The 18645-nt window shown below is 43.0% G+C and overlaps 1 protein-coding gene and 1 non-coding gene across 3 annotated transcripts in view; one reads left to right on the top strand and one right to left on the bottom strand.

Moving 5' to 3' along the window:
- The window catches only part of LOC106840450 (uncharacterized), a 31020-nt gene extending 23248 nt beyond the window's left edge, over positions 1-7772 (top strand). The window contains exons 4-5 of the transcript XR_011499215.1: positions 7191-7291; positions 7459-7772. This is a non-coding gene — a transcript (uncharacterized protein). The remainder of the gene's footprint in view (positions 1-7190; positions 7292-7458) is intronic.
- Positions 1-18645, bottom strand: part of NMT2 (N-myristoyltransferase 2) — a 58769-nt gene that overhangs the window by 16750 nt on the left and 23374 nt on the right. Inside the window, exons 2-9 of one of the 2 annotated variants that reach the window (XM_014855907.3) lie at positions 12457-12592; positions 12033-12075; positions 7853-7997; positions 3745-3863; positions 3558-3649; positions 3333-3449; positions 2037-2207; positions 748-856 (exon numbers count right to left, since the gene is read on the bottom strand). In XM_014855907.3, the coding sequence (XP_014711393.1) occupies positions 748-856; positions 2037-2207; positions 3333-3449; positions 3558-3649; positions 3745-3863; positions 7853-7997; positions 12033-12075; positions 12457-12592 (932 nt within the window). The remainder of the gene's footprint in view (positions 1-747; positions 857-2036; positions 2208-3332; positions 3450-3557; positions 3650-3744; positions 3864-7852; positions 7998-12032; positions 12076-12456; positions 12593-18645) is intronic. The other variant, XM_044761953.2, reaches the window with a different exon arrangement.

Here is an 18645-nt window from a genome sequence, read left to right as displayed (position 1 = left end):
CTGAGGCCCTCGATCCAACTGCCTGCAAGGAACTCATGCCTGCCAACAGTCAGGTGAGCTTGGAAGCAGCTCTATCCCCAGTCCAGTCTTCAGATGAGACCTCAGCCCTGGCTGACACCTTGATGGCAGCTTCATGAGAGGCCCTGAAGCAGAGGCCTCAGCTAAGCCGTGTCTTGATTCCTGACCCACAGAACCTGAGAGATAGTAGATGTGTTGTTTTAAGCCAGTATGTTTGCAGTAACTTGTTACATAGCAATAGATAACTAATATACCAGCCAAGCCCCAAATAAAGCCAAGACTGGTGAGCACGTTAAAATTTTCCCCTATTAAGAGACAACTTTTCGAATTGGGAATTTGCTGGTTTAAAAAGAGGATAATTTAATGAGACATTATTTACTCTCCCAAGATCTCTCCTCTAAACCTCCTTCCTTAGTTCCATTGTGTTAAGATATCATCAGAAACCTGAACTTTTCTTCCCTCTTATTAACAGACTATAAATACTCAAAATTTCAACACTCATATGTCTTGAGTTCAATCCATCCAACCACAAAATGAAGAACTTAAAAACACCTGATATTTCCAAAGGACCCTCCCTATTTCCTAGCCCCTGAGTTCCACGCAGTCTTTAGCTACAGTCATATCTTCAGACACATGGGCCAGTTTTTAGACTCCTGCAAATAATTCTTCTCTACATTAAAAGCTTCAGTTGTTCCAGCTTCAAAAAACTGCAAATCATTTCTTACTTACATCTGGAAGCCTGTATAGCTTCATTGTTCTCTGTAAAGTCATATTTCTACTCAAGTGAGAAAATTTCACTTCGACCAATTTTCTGGGGTTTAGCGATCGATGCCAGTATCTGGAACACAACAAAGGTTTTAAAATCGGATTGATTTCTGACTCTCCACATTTTTACTCTCTGTTTCAGCTCAGCTGTTCGGCGAACGCTTCAGCAGCATTCAGTGAACGCTTATGTTGTGGCTGGCACAGTGCTGGATGCTGGTCTTCCTCGTATGCAATTATTTTATCACTCATTTTTCATCTCTAAAATATGTTCTGTATTCCTAGTTATTACATGCCTCTTTTCATCTCTTTCAGTAAAAAGAAACCTTAAAATTGCAAAAGAAATATTAATAATGCCCAGTTTGCAAGTATTTAATGACCACTGTTGATTCTACAGAAAGCAAAGGAGAAAGTTTAAAAACATGAAAATATTCCCCCTAAATTAGCAGCCTACACGTTTATATAATGCACACCAAAGAAAATGACTTTTTGAGAAACTAGCTTGAATTTCTTATGTGATTCCAGTTTAGGTACTGGGGTGAATGATTTGCACGAAAATACACCTGTGAAGTTTTATTTATTCTGTTTATTTATGAATAATTTAACAGGAGATAGTAATTTTATAGTTTGCTCTTTTATACTATGTTTATCTGAAGATTCATCTTATTTGAGTCAATAGAAATAGTGGAGTGAGACCAACTCTTTCTGATGCTTTACAAACAGGCTAGTCAAGTGACAGTCTGATAAACGATTTTCTCGCTGGATTAACCTTTGAAAGCTTGATAAGATCAGATGAGGTCATAAAAACAGAGCTGAAGCCGTCTTACTCTTAGCAAACAAGTACCTCTGGGTTTTTTAACTGATATTTATCAAGCTTTTGGAATAGTTCCTGATAGCGCTGTAGAGCACATATAAAACTGAGCATCAGAGGAGGAAGGAAGATGGTACACACACGACAGTTCACGATCATGATGCCCTGGGCTCCTCCAAGGCAGAGACAGCACTCGTCTTTCCAATGGAAGAGACACAGAAATGGAGATCCCGTGTCATTAGCATACACGTGGCTGTCTGGTACACTAGAAGGAATCCCGGGCTCCGTGGCTCTAGATGCTAGTCTCCATCTCTGCTACCGACCAACTGCATAATCACGGGTAAGCCAGAATCCCTGTGAGTTACATGCGAGGAGAATAACACCTCTAGCAACACGGCAGGGGGGCTCGATGCACGAAGGACAGGTAAGGGTGTGGTGCTATTACCTGCACGTGGCCACTGGCTTGGGAAGAACCACTCCAGCGGTGTAGACGGCCTGGAAAATCCCTTCCAGGTTCACTCTTCTAGTTATTTCTCGAATTAACACTGGAGCTACCCGTTTTGATCTCAACTTCTTATGAACACAAAGAAAGTTGATTTCAACCATCTTCTTCACACTAAGAAAGATGTCAAAAATCAGGACAAACGTTAAGATGAAAACATTTAAAAAAATAAGACAACACCCATCAAATTTCAAAGACTAAGAAACTGGAAGACCTCTTTTGACACAATATTTAAGAAAAACATCCCATCATTTAGACATTTCATAAACTCAGCTTGCCACACTCCTCCCCATACTCTTCTGCCAGAATGGTTAAAACTCTAGGCCATGGAGATGCACACCCCCACGTTCTAAATAAATTTTAGGACTTTGGTCTTTTCTAAGTTTTCAGTTTAGAAATGGGATCAGATGTGCTTCTTAAACTTTCTATATCTGTTTTCCTGTCCTGCATATAATGATGGCAATAACTGGGCCACCCAGATGCAGAATCTGGTAAGATGTTGCTTTGTAGTATAATGCAGTTGCCTGGATCCCTGAGAGGTGCCTGGACCAGACCAGCAGGTGCTGTTCTGAGCTAAAATAAGCCCACCCCCTGCTCTGGTTCCAGATATGCAGGCTTTTTGTTTGGCGCACAAAACCCATTGGGATCAAATGCTTTTAGCAGTAAATAAGCTAACCTAATACACCAAAAAGTAAACAGACCTCTTATGCATTAAATCTTTGACTTTCATAGCTGCATCTTTGACTTTCTGGGCTGGAGACCAGGAGCAAAAATGCTACATACTTATCTTATGGATAGAAAGTTTTTATCCTTCCTAAAATCTTTTCAAGTACTTTTTCTCCCAGAAAGAAACCTGAAATACCTGGTTATGCTTTGTTTATTCTGCTGCATATATACGGACATATATGTGTATATGTACACAATACATATCTGTGTGCATGCATGTATGAGATTGAAGGAGACGAGAAAAAGAGAGAGAGAAAAAGAGAGTGGTCCTTTTGTTGTTGTTGTTCACAGTCCAAGACCTTTTTTTTATTAATTAATAAACTGTTTTTTAAAGCAGTTTTAAGTTCACAGCAAAACTAAGCAGAAAATACAGAGAGCTCCCGTACACTCCCGCCCCCACACATACAAGCTCCTCCACCACCAACAGCCTGCACGAAGCCATTTTAACAGCCCATTATAGCTGCAATTCTTGGAAAAGCAACAAAACTGACCCGGGCAAGCTTGAAGATGTACCTGTCATAAATCCGAATGTTTGCTGGGATGGCACTTATGAACCCGACTAGTTTTTTGTTCGAAGACACTCTGACCCCACAGTGCCACTGAAGGAGCCAGCCTGGAGGACGCAGGGCCCTGAAGTCAACGTGGGCAAGGAAAACAGGCGCCAGTTAGCGTCCAAGAACACAGGGATACACCACCCCAACCGCGCCACCCATGGCTCACGTGAGCAGCCGGACTCACCATAGCAGGAACTCGGGCGAATAGTCAAAGCGGAACATGTTGTCGTCATCCTCCACGTAGTTCTCATTCAACAACGTGTACAACTCCTTGAGCTGCAAGACCAAACAAGTGTCCCGTCTGTGGTGCTCAGATCAACTCAGAAGCAACGCGTGTGAACGCAGGTGCTGAATGTAAGAGACCTACTCACCACTTCGGCATTACCCAAATCTAACGTGTCCCACATAAAACCCTGCGGCAGGGAATACGGCTCTTGACGCACGTTGTCTTTGTCTGCTTCAATTGCACCGTGAGACGTTATGACCTCATCTGGAGAGGGCCAGAAAGAGAAAGATAAAAAGAGAGAGTATCCAATTACAAGGTATTCTGACCATCCAAAATGGTCCGTTACATAAAAGAAAATCATGTTTGGGTGTAACAATCTTTAAAAACGTGCTATCGTTTCAGCCAGCTCGGGAGTGAAATACTGGTGGAGAAGAGCTGCTATTTTGCCAATTAAATAAAAGGAGAAATCCTGTGTCAACCGAAGACAAAGGGTATATAATGAAACGATAGTGATTTCTCCGTCTCAGTCCCTAGGTTAAAGGTTTATGGTGCAGTGCCATTGCAGACAACGTGGCTTTGATGACAGCCTTGGACACGTTCTCTTTGACTCTGCATTTCAACAAACAGGAGAAGGGGCTGCACTGACCTCTGACCTGGCCCAGCAAAATCTAACATGAACTTCAGGACCGTTTACTCCTCCTCCCCAGACTGCTGGCTGTGCGGTTCCAGTCACCAACGTCTCTGGCCATTTCCACAAAGCTGCCCTTTTCCGATTCCTTCTCCGCAGCTTCCCAATAGAGTTGGGACAGAACCCAGGCTCCTGACCGAGGTGGCTGCCTGCCTGGCCACCCTCGGCACACCCACCTGCCCTGCTCCCAGGTTTCAGCCACAGGACCTGCCTCCGGCTAGCTCCAGCTCAGGCCTATCAGGGCTCTCCTCTGCCCCCAAGGCCCTTCCTGCTCTTTGCATGGCTGGCCACTTGAGTTTTCTCAGATAGAAGCTTACACATCACTTTCTCATAGCATCTTTCCCTGATGAAAGTTTTTTCCTACCTGGAGTATGTCCTCCTGAAAACCCCCATCTGGCCACCATTTATCCTACTTTCCCACCACTGTTTCCCCGGGATGTACCCCAGTGCCTGGCATTTGATAGCAGACACTCAGCAAATATCTGCTAAATATTATTCAGCCATAAGAAAGCAGGAAGTCTTGCTATTTGCAACATGGAGAGTCCTTGAGGGCATTATGCTAAATGAAATAAGTCAGATAGAGAAAACCAAATACCATGTGCTCTCACTTATATGTGGAATCTAAAACAAACTAAACAACAAAAAGAAAGAACTCATGGATACAGAAACAGATCGGTGGGAGTCAGAGGCAGGGGATGGGGAAAATGGGAAGGGGTCAGAAGTTACAGACTTCCAGTTATAAATACGTCCCAGGGATGTAACGTACAGCATGGTGATTACGGTTAAAAATACTGTATTATCGGGGCTGGCCCGGTGGTGCACTGGTTAAGTTCACGTGTTCTGCTTTGGTGGCCCGGGATTCCCTGGTTCAGATCCCAGGAGCGGACCTACACACTGCTTATCAAGCCATGTATAAAATAGAGGAAGATGGGCATGGATGTTAGCTCAGGGTCAATCTTCCTCAGCAAAAAGATGAGGATTGGCAGCGAATGTTAGCTCAGGGCTAATCTTCCTCAAAAAAAAAACCACACACACAAAAAGAGAAAAAATACTGTATTACCTATTTGAAAGTTGCTAATAGAGTGGATCTTAAAAGTTCTCATCACGAGAAAAAAAATTCTGTAACTGTGTGGTGACGGATGTTAATCAGACTTATTGTGGTGATCACTTTGCAATGTATGTAATTATCGAATCATTATGTTGTATACTTGAAACCAATATAATGTTATATGTCAATTATGCCATAAAGAAATAAAATAAATAGACAGATAGAACCAGAAGACAGACAGACAAACAAACGAACATCCGTTGAATACGTGACCCTCAGGGACAGGTTTTTACCATCACAGACCTTTTACAGGTGGAGTCACAGGGTCTGTACCAGCGCCAAGGGTTTCATTTTCTCACCTTTCTACTCCCTGGCTTTGGTACTTTGTCCCATCTCCCCTCCACCAGCTCATCTCCATGTGAACACCGTAGGCTTTCTCAAGTCAGCCCAAGGGGCCAGATTCCCAGCTGCCCCCTTAGAGTCCCTTCAGACCTTTGCTTGGGGCTTGGCTGTCCCACAACATCAGGGGACCCTCCCATTCAAGCAGCTTTCAAAGGCTGGGTGTGTTCAGGCACCAACCACTCCAGAGAGAAATGGAGGAGCAGAGTCCCCCTGACTCTCCAACATTCCCCTCACTTCAGTCTCCCTCTTCCCCGACTAACCTGGACGCTGCCTTAGCGGAGGTGCATACCAGGCGTCCTACGAGCTGGGGAATCCTGCAAGGATTTAGGGGAGGGGCCGAAATGTGCTGAGCACCTGGGCTGTCTTCCAAAAACGTGCACTGGGGTTAGTGCCGGCTGGAGGCGCCTCTCTTCTCCCCGGGGCAGGGACCTGAAAGCCATGGCAGCTTGGCAAGCAGCATTCAGCTAAACCCGACACACCCAGATCAATAACTCTACATCCCTTCAGCTAAGCATCACTCAATTCACTGTCATTTAAAATCCTGAAGTTCATTCTAGAGAGTCTTCCTTCACCACCAAATATATTTCTAGAGGCTGAAAGAAAACCCAAGTAAGGATAAAGTCTTTCTTCTTTCCCACTCTGAAGCTCATGCTTTTTAAGCTGCTTGGGTCGCGCGTGGGTGGGAGATGAGCAGTAACTTCAAAAAAGTTTGAAAAGCATTATTTGAAGGCAGAGAGAAAGCTTGTTCCCTGACTTCTATGTGATAAAACTGATTACTTGTACATAAGTGGGCTATTAAAGAGTTTTGGATGGCAATTAATCCTTCATATTATACAGATTCTGGAACTTGAACAATCAAGAAAGAAAAACATAAAAATAACTATATGATCATCTATCTTCATGCAAACATAATACAACCACCAAGTTTAGCCTGTAATACATTTAAAACATTTTATGTTTTTTTATATCAGCATCTTTTTTTTGCATAACATGAAAGCGGAACAATTAAATGATGTTTATGGAAAACTTAAGGGGTAAAATTGTTATTGAAATGTGATGGAGCAGGCCAAGTGCTCAGGGAAGAGGCCTATCAGAAAGATTCTTACATGACCCAAAGCCCTTACAAAGTGACCCAATTCCCTTACATACTGGAATGTTATTGCATGGGTAATAATTGACACCATTGGTGAGCGTTCAGAATCCTATTGTTAAATAGTGCAAAATTTTCCATTTCAGTGAGATTTAATAGGGCAAATTTTCTGTGTCTTTTGGAACAACTGAGATGTGAGACAGCTAAACACTTGTGTATAGAAAACAGAACTCTATGAAGCTTGGAACCAAAAAATAGGGGCTAAGGGAGAGTCCCTCTGTTTTTTTTTTGGTGAGGAAGATTGCTGCTGAGCTAACATCTGTGCCAATCTCCCTCTACTTTGCATGCGGAATCCCGCCACAGCATGGCTTGATGCGCAGTGGGTGGGTCCGTGCCTGGGATCTGATCCAGCGAACCCTGGGCCGAGAAAGTGGAGCACAGGAACTTACCCACTACACGACCAGGTGAGCCCCGAGAGTCCCTCTTTTATATATATTTTTAATATGCTAATGTTTCGAGAGTGGGCAATTGGATTTTTATTTTATTTTTTTAAAGATTGGCACCTAAGCTAACATCTGTTGCCTATCTTCTTTTTTTCTTTTTTCTTCTTCTTCACCCCTTCACCCCCAAGTTATATATTCTAGTTGTAGGTCCTTCTGATTGTGGCATGTGGGACGCCGCCACAGCATGGCTTGATGAGCGGTGCCATGTCCGCGCCCAGGATTCAAACTGGCGAAACCCTGGACCACTGAAGTAGAGTGTGAGAACTTAACCACTCGGCCGCGGGGCCAGCCTGAAAAGTGGAATTTTTAATAAGGATAGGAATTAGACTAACATTGTTGTTACCAAAAGCCAAAGTCACTACCCCATATTTATATTTTAAGGAAAAAAATGTTACTTTTGTGTAAATTTCTCATCTGTGGTATGAAACAACTTATACAAGTGAGGAAGAGTGTCCTTTGTGTTTTTCGTTTGTCGTCAATCCAGTTTTGTTTTGGGGGAAAAAAAAAGGCAGAAAAGCTTACTTAGTTTGGGTACCGGCTGTGTATCCCAAAACTGGTATCTGTGTTTGGCGGCCTCATCGATATTCCTGGCGGGGCCCTGGCATGCGGATAACAGCTCCATTGCTCTCTGGATATCCTGCAACTTCTGCATTGGAAGGCTGGGGTTCTACAACAGAAAAGACACACAGACACAAAATATGAGGAAGCTGCCGCTCCTCCAAAACCTGGGGCAGGTACAGGTGCATCTGCGTTGGAGACTACAACATCGCAAAACGGGCAATCCTCCTCTAAGCCTGGTCAGGGCCTTGGGCTCCAGTATGCTAACAGATGAAAATATTAGCAAACACATGATGTTAAAGATCACAGTAGCTCTGTAGTTGTATTGGGGCTCTGATAGTTGGGGAAATCTAAAGTAAATCGAACCACCCTTTGCTTCAGTCTCCCACCCACCTGCCAATGGTCGTCACCGTTACTCATCCTGCAGACCAGCAAAGAGGAGTGACACAGAATGCATGTATGACTATCACACAGCAGCCAGCCAGCCATTAGCCTTGGTTTCACTGTTATGGTTAATGCTCTGCGGCAGCAATGTGGGGACAAAGGAAATAACTTCTAGAATGGAAACCAGGCAGACAAGGGGAATTTTAGTTCATTAAAAAAAAAAAGAAGAAAGAAAGAAAAATCTGAATGTAGTGCTGAGCTGGGAAGGAAGTTAATCAAGAAAGGAAACTCCAAGGATGCCCTCCTCCTGAACCACAAGGATGCCCTCTCCTAACGCGGATGCTGATCCAGACACAAACCTTCCAACAACAAGAATGAGCAGCTTCCACTCTGAGTTCAGATCCTTGGCAATCACAGCCTCCCCAACCCAAGTGTTGGAAACTGACCCTCTTTTTAAGTAAAACCTATTCTCAGTTTATAAAATTGACAATACCTTTAAATTCTAAAGTTCCGTCCTCAAAGCCAATAGTCCTGTCATCTCTGAAGATTCCCCAGCTCTTTTATTTTTTTTGGAAAATCTCTCAAATAATGTAACGCTACATGGAAAATGAGACTATACTTGAAATGAGAGAGTGGTACAGTATGTAGGACTGGATGTGGAAACCAGTGAGTTTTTTCAATATGTGAGATAACTGATTCATTTTAGAATTGTGATGCCATATAAAGAATGCTCTTCTCTGTCGTTCAGAAGTGGTTAGAAGGAATTTCAGAGCCCTTGGGTTTCCTGTGTGTCAACATACCATGGGCACCAAGGAAAGGTACCATCGACCCTCGCTGGGTTATACACAGCAGCTCTGAACTTCTGCTCAACTTTGAATCTCAAGTCAGTGGTCTGTGGCAAATCCTTTACCCTGGGAAGCTTACTCGTTTCACAGTACAAAACAGGATCTAATTAATACAGCCCAACCTGTGGTTGCATTACTCACCAGCTTTCCTTAAGAATCTTGCCACTAAAATGATTGAAGGAAACCAAGTACCTAACCAGAGGCAGGTGAAAGTCTTACTGTCTCCACCTATAAGTCTAACAGCATCGCCCAGGACTGCCACAATTCCACACTTTTTGTAAGCTGTTGATCTTATATTTTGATTGAGGTCTAAATCATAAGGTCATACCTCAGTCACACATACTAATTTAACAAAATACTTTCGCTGTTCTAATTCATTGCATTTTTAGATTTTTCTTCTTCGGGTCTCTTTTAGACATCCAACATAAAAGTAATTGATTTCCAGCAAAATGAAATTTACATCCATTTGAACCCCCAATGACAGAATCTATGAGGAGACCAACAACTTAAATAGGAACTCAGAGCACAGCATATTTGAACTAATAATGCCTGAAAATGCATCCTTTTATCTTTAAAAAGTCAAAGTAGAACCCAGGCTCATAAAAATATACCTACAGTGTCTGCACTGAATTTGTCATGGTAATTCTTCTTTCCTGATATTGGAGTTAAATCCCCTAACACTGAAATATCAAACTCAAATGATTTTGTAACACACATGAATCAGCATCTTTGTTCCAAAGGAGCTAATGACACCCAGCTCCACTGGAAGCCCTGGTGTGGTTTCCACTTGACCAAATTGGCCTCATCAGGTTGACCAGTAGTCTTCACACGAAATCACCATTGTGAAACAGTTTATCCCAATGCTCCCTATTCCAGTGCTCTCTTACAGTAGATTCAACGAAGCACAATTTTCAAATCCGTGGTGACAAAGCAGTAAGGAAAACTCAGCTATGATAAACTCTTAAACCTATCCATTCACCTTCCATAGTAGCACTACCTGGGGAGAAATGAATTAGTGTTAGGAAAGGCGAGCATGTCTATCAACGCCAATTTAGGATCCCACTATTATATGCCAATGGAAGAGTCATGCACACTTCTTTTCCTCCACATCCGCTGCTTGTGAAATACTAAACATCACCTGTACTCTATACCCATTATTTTCCTAATTTAACACCTTGGAAAAACGTCCAAGTCCCCTACCACTAAGAAGTCTACAAGAATCCAAAGAAATATTTTATTTTGTTGAGTATAAAGCGGAATAGTCTCTAAACACAGTCCACTATAATTTACGGTGTCATCTAGATCTGGCATCAGCTTAAGGGAAAGACGCCTCAGTTGTAAAAAACGCAATGCAGAAAAGTCCACATTAAAACAATTTGGACTTATTCTTAATTAAAAAAGAAAAGCATTTTTCTACCGTATAACGCTAACAGTTCCTCCTGCCTGGGCTGGCTCTAGTTTCTTCTAAGTGACCAGAGGTGGGAGAAGGGCTCAAAATGACGAGGGGTATAGAGATGGGTGGAAGCTGATGGAGATGACAGAAGCAATAAGGAGATGTCACAAGTGCACGTAGGTAAGGCCGCATTTACCTGACGGAGCAGCGTTCAGAAATGGAGGAAATATCTGGCAAGCTTATGGTGTACCTTGTCTGAGTCACCTTGGAAAGGCTGTCTGGTGGATACAATATTTAGTACCTGAGAACCAAGCTGAAAAGCTAGGGAAGAAGATTCCACTTTCTTCTCACCCCGCAGAGGCAGGCAGGGAAAAATGGGGGCAGGCAATGTTCCTTCTCAGTGACTGCTGGTCCTTATGTATAAACAGGGAACACCAACAAAACTACTGCAAGGCTCACTTCGTGTGATACTAGTAAACTTTGCACAAGAAGAAAACTTAAAACTCTGCAAAACCTGCATCAGGCGAATAACCGCCTTGCAGACACTGGCTTGTAATATAAAAACCATTTAATAAAAATGACCTAATTGTAACCTCCTAACAGCCCTGTGAGTTGGGGAGAAGGCATCCTCCCCATTTTGCAGATGAGGAGATGGGCTTCCGAGGGCACAGAACCTTGTGCAAAGGCACACAGCTCCAGAGCCATGGGGCCAGGCCGAGCCCAGGTCCCCACTCCACTTCCTGAGCCCCTTCCACTACATCACCCGCTATCCAGGACCCCAGGACAACTTATTTGGAGCTTTGCTGTTAGTGCTCAGCACTCAGATTCCAACTCAGCTCCCTGTGGACAGCAGAGCAGAACCCTGCCCGGTCTTTCTGCGCCATCCTCTCACCTTTGGGCGCTGTATCAGACAATGCTCCATGGCTATTCACAGGGTTTTCATGGCCAATTTTCTTGGAAGTGGGCAGCCAGGTCCTTCTTCCTACTCTGTCTTAGTCTGAAAGCTCCGCTGAAACCTGTCCCCCCTGGGTGCTGATATTTGAAATCCCAGTGGCAGAGCTTCCAGAATCACGGCAACATGCAGCTGCCACAGTGTGACACCTGACAGATGGAGGGTCGGTCTCCTGACCGGGAAACAGACCCAGGACAAGGTGGTGGTGGCTGGCTTATTTAGAGCTACAACCATCAAAACATCATGTTGTTATCCTTCTAATTCTCCCCCTTTCGCTGTGAGTTTCTTGCATCCAGAGGGCTCTATGCTTCCCTGGGCCCAGCACACAAGGCCGTGTTCACAGCCAGGGTGACTGGGGTTGGTCCACAGACAGGGGCACCTGCCATCTGTACCACCAGACGCACACGAGGCCAGCAACCTGCCAACAAAGGGCCCAGCCGGACAACTCTGGTTTGGTCTAAAATGGGTGTTTCTTCAGAGGGATCCTTGAGAGCTATTTCCCACCCTTGACAATGGAATTAAGATCGGCCCCTGAAGACTGGTCCGATTGAAAGTCAACGAAAGACTTACCTGGGGCTGCTCCAGCCGACATCTGCTGCCAGATGATGTTGTGCTATTCAGGTAATTAGACAGACACCCAGAAAAATTAAAACGTGAATATCTTCTGAACTAAAAGTAATCAAAGATTAAGTGTAACTTCAAAAAAAAAAAAAACCTGACAAGCTCACATTGAGACTTTCTTCTAGCACTACAATCGACATAGTAATTCACCAAGAAAGGGCAAAAAGGAAGGCGGAATCCACACACACACAGAAGCACAGTGTGTGCCTCTTGGTTACTTGGGTGCCAGTGTCAGTTTTAGGAAGGCCGTAAATACCTCCAGTTAGAGTGGCATCGAGTACACAAACACGACCCTAAGGACATCTCTGAGCCAACAAACCCGCTCTCACACACACGAGAAACCACAGAGGTAAAAATAAACCGGGCCTCTCACTTTTGAAGGCTGCTGAATTTTAATCTCCTGGGAATCAGATGCTGAGTCTGACTTGGCGCCTCCGGAATTTGGTTTCTCCTTTTTTCTCTTCTGTTTCTTCTTTTTCTTTTTGGCACCCAAATCCCCTCCGGGACTTCTGTTAGGAAATTCACAGAGGGTAAAACAACAACAAAAAAATCAGCATATAAAACTTATGGTTTAGAACAATACACGTTATACACAGGAGAAAAGGCAATGTTAGGATGTGCGATGCTGCGACTTACAAGAAATATATATATATATTTGATCACTCGGATGACCAAATAGGTATTTCTCATACATATTTCTCACATATTTGCTCTTCATCCATGGTTCCTGGCTTACAGCTCCCCAAATTCTCGGAATTTCCTAAGTGATGAGAGCTTAAAGCTGTCTCATGTTATGGTAATGAGGTGACTTTTGGGAAGATGGGGGCTATTGCCAGGGGAGCCAACCATGTGATCAGAAGGTTGGAACTTTCAGTCCCAGCCCCCAACCTCCAGGGAAGAGAGAGGGGCAGGAGAATGGCCAACGAGTTAATCAGTCACACCTATGTAATGAAGCCTCCATGGAAACCCAAAAGGACAGGGGTTCAGAGAGCTTCTGGGTTGGTGACCATGAGGAGGTGCTGGGAGAGAGGTGCATCTGCAGGGAAAATGGAAGCCCCGTGCCCTTGCCCCATGCCTTGCCCTCTGCATCTCTTCTACCCGGCTGGTCCTGAGTTATGTCCTTTTATAATAAACTGGTGCTCTAGTAAGTAAAATGTTTCTCTGAGTTCTGTGAGCTGCTTTAGCAAATTAACCGATCCGGAGGCTGGGGTCGTGGGAACCTCTGATCTAAGACAGTCGGTCAGAAGCACAGGTAACAATCTGGGCTTGTGACTGGTGCCTGACGTGGCGGGGCTGGAAAAGGTGTAGGACTGAGTCCTTAACCTGTGGAATCTGATGCTACCTTCTGGGTAGATAGCGTCAGAAATGAGTTGAATTCCTGGACACCCTGCTGGTGTCTGAGGATTGCTTGGTGTTTTGTGGAAATCCCCCCTCCAAACACACATACGTTGGAATTGGGCCCAGGAGCCCAAAACAGGATGTGAAGGGGGAATGAAATTCAGTCAGATTAGGAATTTGGCAGGACAAGTAACTCAGAAGGATATGACTACACTCAGTCACACCACACGGTGCTTAGATGGTATCTAAGCAGAAAAACTGCAGATAGAAACCATATCTTATAACGGACATCAGACAGCCTTCAGTTATCATTGCTCCATGAATCTACTTCTCGGTCAGCCTTCTAAGGGAGAGATACATGTTGCAAAAATTCCATTTTACAGTCCAGCCGGTGGTATAGTGGTTAAGTTCACGTGCTCCATATCAGCAGCCCAGGGTTTGCAGGTTCAGTTCCCAGAGCAGACCTACACACGGGTGACTCATCAAGCCATGGTGTGGTGGCACCCCACATAGAAAGTAGAGGAAGATTGGCAAGGATGTTAGCTCAGGGACTATCTACCTCAAGCAAAATGAGGAAGATTTGGCAACAGATGTTAGCTCAGGGCCAATCTTCCTCACCAAAAAAAAAATAAAAACCAACCAACCTCCATTATAATCATCTCTTGGGTACAACAAATCACTAATCTTGACACCACAAAAACAAAGAAAATGCTTCTCTGCAGAGGGGGAATTCTTCCCGACAAAGATTTTTACTAGAAGGATTGACAACAAGAACAAAAAACTCTACGTGAAAAAAACATTTACTGGTAAAACATTTCTGTTTGGAACCCTTGTTGTCTTATGACTATCGTCTTCTGAAAGAGTGAAAGGCAAAAAAACGACATGAGGAGACCTAAATTTTCCATTTATTTGGGCCTACTCTACCACAATAGTCCCAGAAGGTCAATTAAAATTTAGAGTTAGAGATTATTATTACGTTATTGCCTGAAGTGGGGGAAAGTGATGGAAAGGATCAGTTCCGTTCTATTGTTCTCAATCAGCGCTATCTGTCCTACTTTCTTTCTTGAATTTTTACTTAATTATCAAATACATATTGGTCACACAAGACACAGATGTCATTAATTTATATTAAAAGTCTTACAACATTGTCCCTCAAAGGCAGCCAACAGTTTTCCTTGTTTATATTCTTCCAAAATTGTCTTTTTCTCTAAGCATGCCCTTGTTTTTACTATGAATCAGTTTTAAACAAAAACTGAATCTTAAGCACACCATTTTAAAACTTGCTTCTTTTCTCCTTCCACTTAACAACATGTCTTGGACTTCTTTCCATGTCAGGATATATTGAGTGATCTCATTTCTTTTTAGCAACCGGATAGCATTCCATTGTGTAAATATATGATATTTTATTGAACCCTTTCTATATTAAAAATGCTGCTGCAAAAAAAAAAATATTCTGATACATCTTTGTGCACTCATGCTAATAGGTCCAAAGGTGGAAATGTAGGTCAAAAGGCATGCACATTTTTAGTTTTACTAGATAATTAAGACTACTTTACTAAATATTGTACCAATTTCCACTCTACCAACAGTAAATCGGTTTCCAGTTCCACATGGTAAGGAGCGTGGAAGTTGCCACTCCATGCCAACAACAAGTAAAAAGCAGAACAGACTGAAAAGTCAAAAACTCTTCTTGGATCTGTAGAGAGAGGAGGACACGGGGCAACCACTGCCTCCAGGACTAGAGAGAAAGAGGAGTGAATGCAGAGAGTCCCAGCTTCCCGGAGCAGAGACTCACGAGTGGAAACCTCCACGAGATCCAGTGCCGGGGTAGAAACACCTGGACTGTAACTGATGAATTGCTGCAAGTTGAGGGTGGGCAAGTCTGAGAGGTAAAAACTCCAGGGGCACCTGGTCACAGGGTCTCCCACACTTTTGTGAGTTTTACCTCTGGGAGCTCAACCATGTCCTCAGAGTAAATATTGGAGAAATATCCCTTTGCGCTTCCGGCAGTGGGAGGGGAGGAGGAATCATTTTGAAATACGCCAGAGTATTCAGTTCTTCCTAACAAGGTCTGCTCTCAGGAGAAACTAGTTAACCAGAGCCTAACCTGCTGGGGTATTATCAGAGCCTAACTGACCTGGGGAAGGGAAATACCCAACTCTAGCCAGCTCTAACCATCCTGTCCCATGTATGGGGGAGAAGAAAATTGAGACACTCTTGTGAAGTTCATGGTCCAGAGGCACAGGCTCATTAAAGGCTGGGACCTTATCACAAACTATGGAACACTTCCCCTCCCTCCAACAGCTCCAACACATGACTAAAGGCCTGTTTGCAGAAGTTCCTTTCACCTGGGACATCATGCCTGACTATCAAGAAAAAATTATAAGACATACCAAAAGGCAAAAAACACAGTTGGAAAAGATAAGAGCAAGCATCAGAGCCAGACATGGCAGGGACGCTGGAATGATCACACCAGGAATTTAAAACAACTATGATTATGATGCTAAGGGCTCAAATGGATAAAGTAGACAGCATACAAGAACAGATGGGGAATGTAAGCAGAGAGATGGAAATCCTAAGAAAGAACCAAAAATAAATGCTAGACATAAAAAACATTCTAACAGAGATGAAGACTGCATTTGATGGGCTTATTGGTAGACTGGACATGGCTGAGCAAAGAATTTCTGAGCTTGAGGATACAGCAATGGAAACCTGAATAGAAACCTCCAAAACTGAAAAGCAAAGAGAACAAAGACTGAAGAAACAGAAGAGAATATCCAAGGACTGTGGGATGATGACAAAAGATGTAACATGTGCATAAAAGGAAAACCAGAAGGAGAAAGAACATAAGAAATATTTGAAACAATAATGACTCAGATTTTCCCCCAAATTAATGTCAGACAGCAAACCACAGATCCAAGAAGCTCAGAGAAGACCAAGCAGGATCAATGCCAAAAACACTACACCTAGGCATATCATTCTCAAACTACACAAAATCAAAAATAAAGAAGAGATCCTGAAAGAAGCTGGGGGGGTGGGGAACACCATATCTAAAGAGGAACACAGAACAGTAAACGAGAACATCAATTTCCCTACATCTTTGCCAGCACTGAAATACTACCATTTTTTTCATCTCTGACAGTCTTACGGGTAGAAAAAGTCTCATTGTATGTTTAATTTTTCTTTATTTAATCTGGAGTGGGGCTACACATCTTTTCTTATGTTTATTGACTATTTATATTTTCCCATGAATTGCTCATTCATATCCTTTTTCTAGTAGCTGTCTTTAAAAAAATCGATTTGTCAGTGCTCTTTATAAAACCATGGATAGAACTTGTCATTTATTAAGTATTTACTTTGGGCACTTCAATTTCATTTAATCCTCACAACAGCCCTATGACAGAGATTCTACTTTGTGCTTATATTACACTGTCTCGTTTGTTGTCTATTATTTACATTGCAAATACTTTACCCAGTTTATTTTTTAGCTCTCAGCTTTATTTATGGTCTCTTTTCCTGTACAGACATTTAAAATTTTTATGGACTCTAATATTTTAAATTTTTCCCTTGTGGCTTCTTGGCTTTTAAATCTTGCTTAGAAAGGCCTTCCCTATTCCAAAATTACATAAATATCTTTCTATGCTTTTTTTCCTCTACTCATTTTATGGCTTTTGGGAATAAAATATTTAGTCTTCTAATTCATTTAGAATAAAATGTGTACCATGTGAAGTACCATGTCCTAACTTTTCAAAAATACATTATAAATACAAGAAAGCCCCATTATAACATGATGATTACAGGGGTCACACTATTGTCCAAAGACTGACAAGATGATATAAGCAGAGAGGCAGACACACCTGCTTATTAGATGCAATTACATAGTGAGGTCCTCTTTTTGCCAGACACTGCTCCAAAAGCAAGCAGTCCAAAAACTTGTTGATACTTCTCCCATCGAGAAGTGGGGTCTCTTCCCCTCCGCTTGAATCTGAGCAGCTTGTCCCCTGCTTTTAATGCAGCAGAGGTGACACTATGTGACTTCTGAGTCTAGGTCACAAAAGGCCATGTGGTTTCTACCTGGCTCCCTTGGGATTCTCACTTTGGGGGCAGCCAGGAGCCACGGAGGAGGTCTGATTGCCCTGAGACCATGGCTTGCAGGCACTGCAAGAGACAGTGCAGCTGAACCCGAGGCAGCCTCTGGCTGCACTGCATGAGAGACCATGACCCCAAAGCTCCTAATTGCAAGTTTGTGCACCCAATGCACAATCACCAAGACAGCAGTGCTTGGAGATGGAGAAAGGTTTATTGGAACTGGCCAAAATGAGAAGGTGGAGGATAGGGTCTCTCAAATCCACCTTAACCAAAGAAGAAAGCAGGGGGTTTTCATAGAGCTAAGTGGCTTGCAAAGAGGAGTTTTGAAGAAAGAGGGGAAATCCGTGTTTCTTTCACTCCAGATACGCCCTTGGGCAATCAGACTTCTGGTGTGAAACGCAGCAGCTGGGGGCCGTTATCTCGTAGTTGTAACTTGTTAAAGGCATTCTTTTTCTTCTGCAAGACAAGCTCATAAATCCTTGTGACCCTTGAGTTAGCCCTCAGGTTAAACAAGAAAACAGCAAATTAACAACATGAACTTCGTTTCATCTGTGTCTGTATTGGGAACAAGGTCAAAGGTTAATCATGTTCTTATTGAATATTTACAGTAACCCTCAGGTACCCGTCTTCAACCCCAAAGTGAGAAACTGCCTTTTCCAACTTCCCGACCCACAGAATCTGCAAACACAATAGAGTGACTGCTGTTTCATGTCACCAAGTTTGTGATGATTTGTATGCAGGAATAAAGACTGCAACCGAAATTTAGTATCTGAAAATGGAAGGCGGCTGTGACAAACACCTAAAACAGGTGGCTTCAAGACCAGGTGGAAAGACCCTGAGGAGACTTAGCAGAAGGCTGATGGCCTGGAGGAGGCTCTTGGTGAGGGACTCGAAGGAAAATGAATCAAATGATATTGGAAGATCAGAGGAAAGAGACTCTCGTTATGTAACAGAGGAACAGTTTGTGGAAAGGAGAAAATGTACCTAATGAGCTTGATGATCTAATTAAAAAGATTTCTGGGCACAGGGTTGAAAGTGTTGGCTTCTCCCAGCTGTCTGAAATAAAATGAAAGAGAAGAGATTAAGGAATGAGCTATTCAGTTTTTGAGTGGAATTTAGAGAAAATATAAACCCA

This window comes from Equus asinus, chromosome 29, assembly GCF_041296235.1.
Source record: "Equus asinus isolate D_3611 breed Donkey chromosome 29, EquAss-T2T_v2, whole genome shotgun sequence".
Taxonomy (NCBI): domain Eukaryota; kingdom Metazoa; phylum Chordata; class Mammalia; order Perissodactyla; family Equidae; genus Equus; species Equus asinus.
The sequence above is the reverse complement of the archived record's forward strand: the minus strand, read 5'-3'. Positions and strand labels throughout refer to the sequence as shown.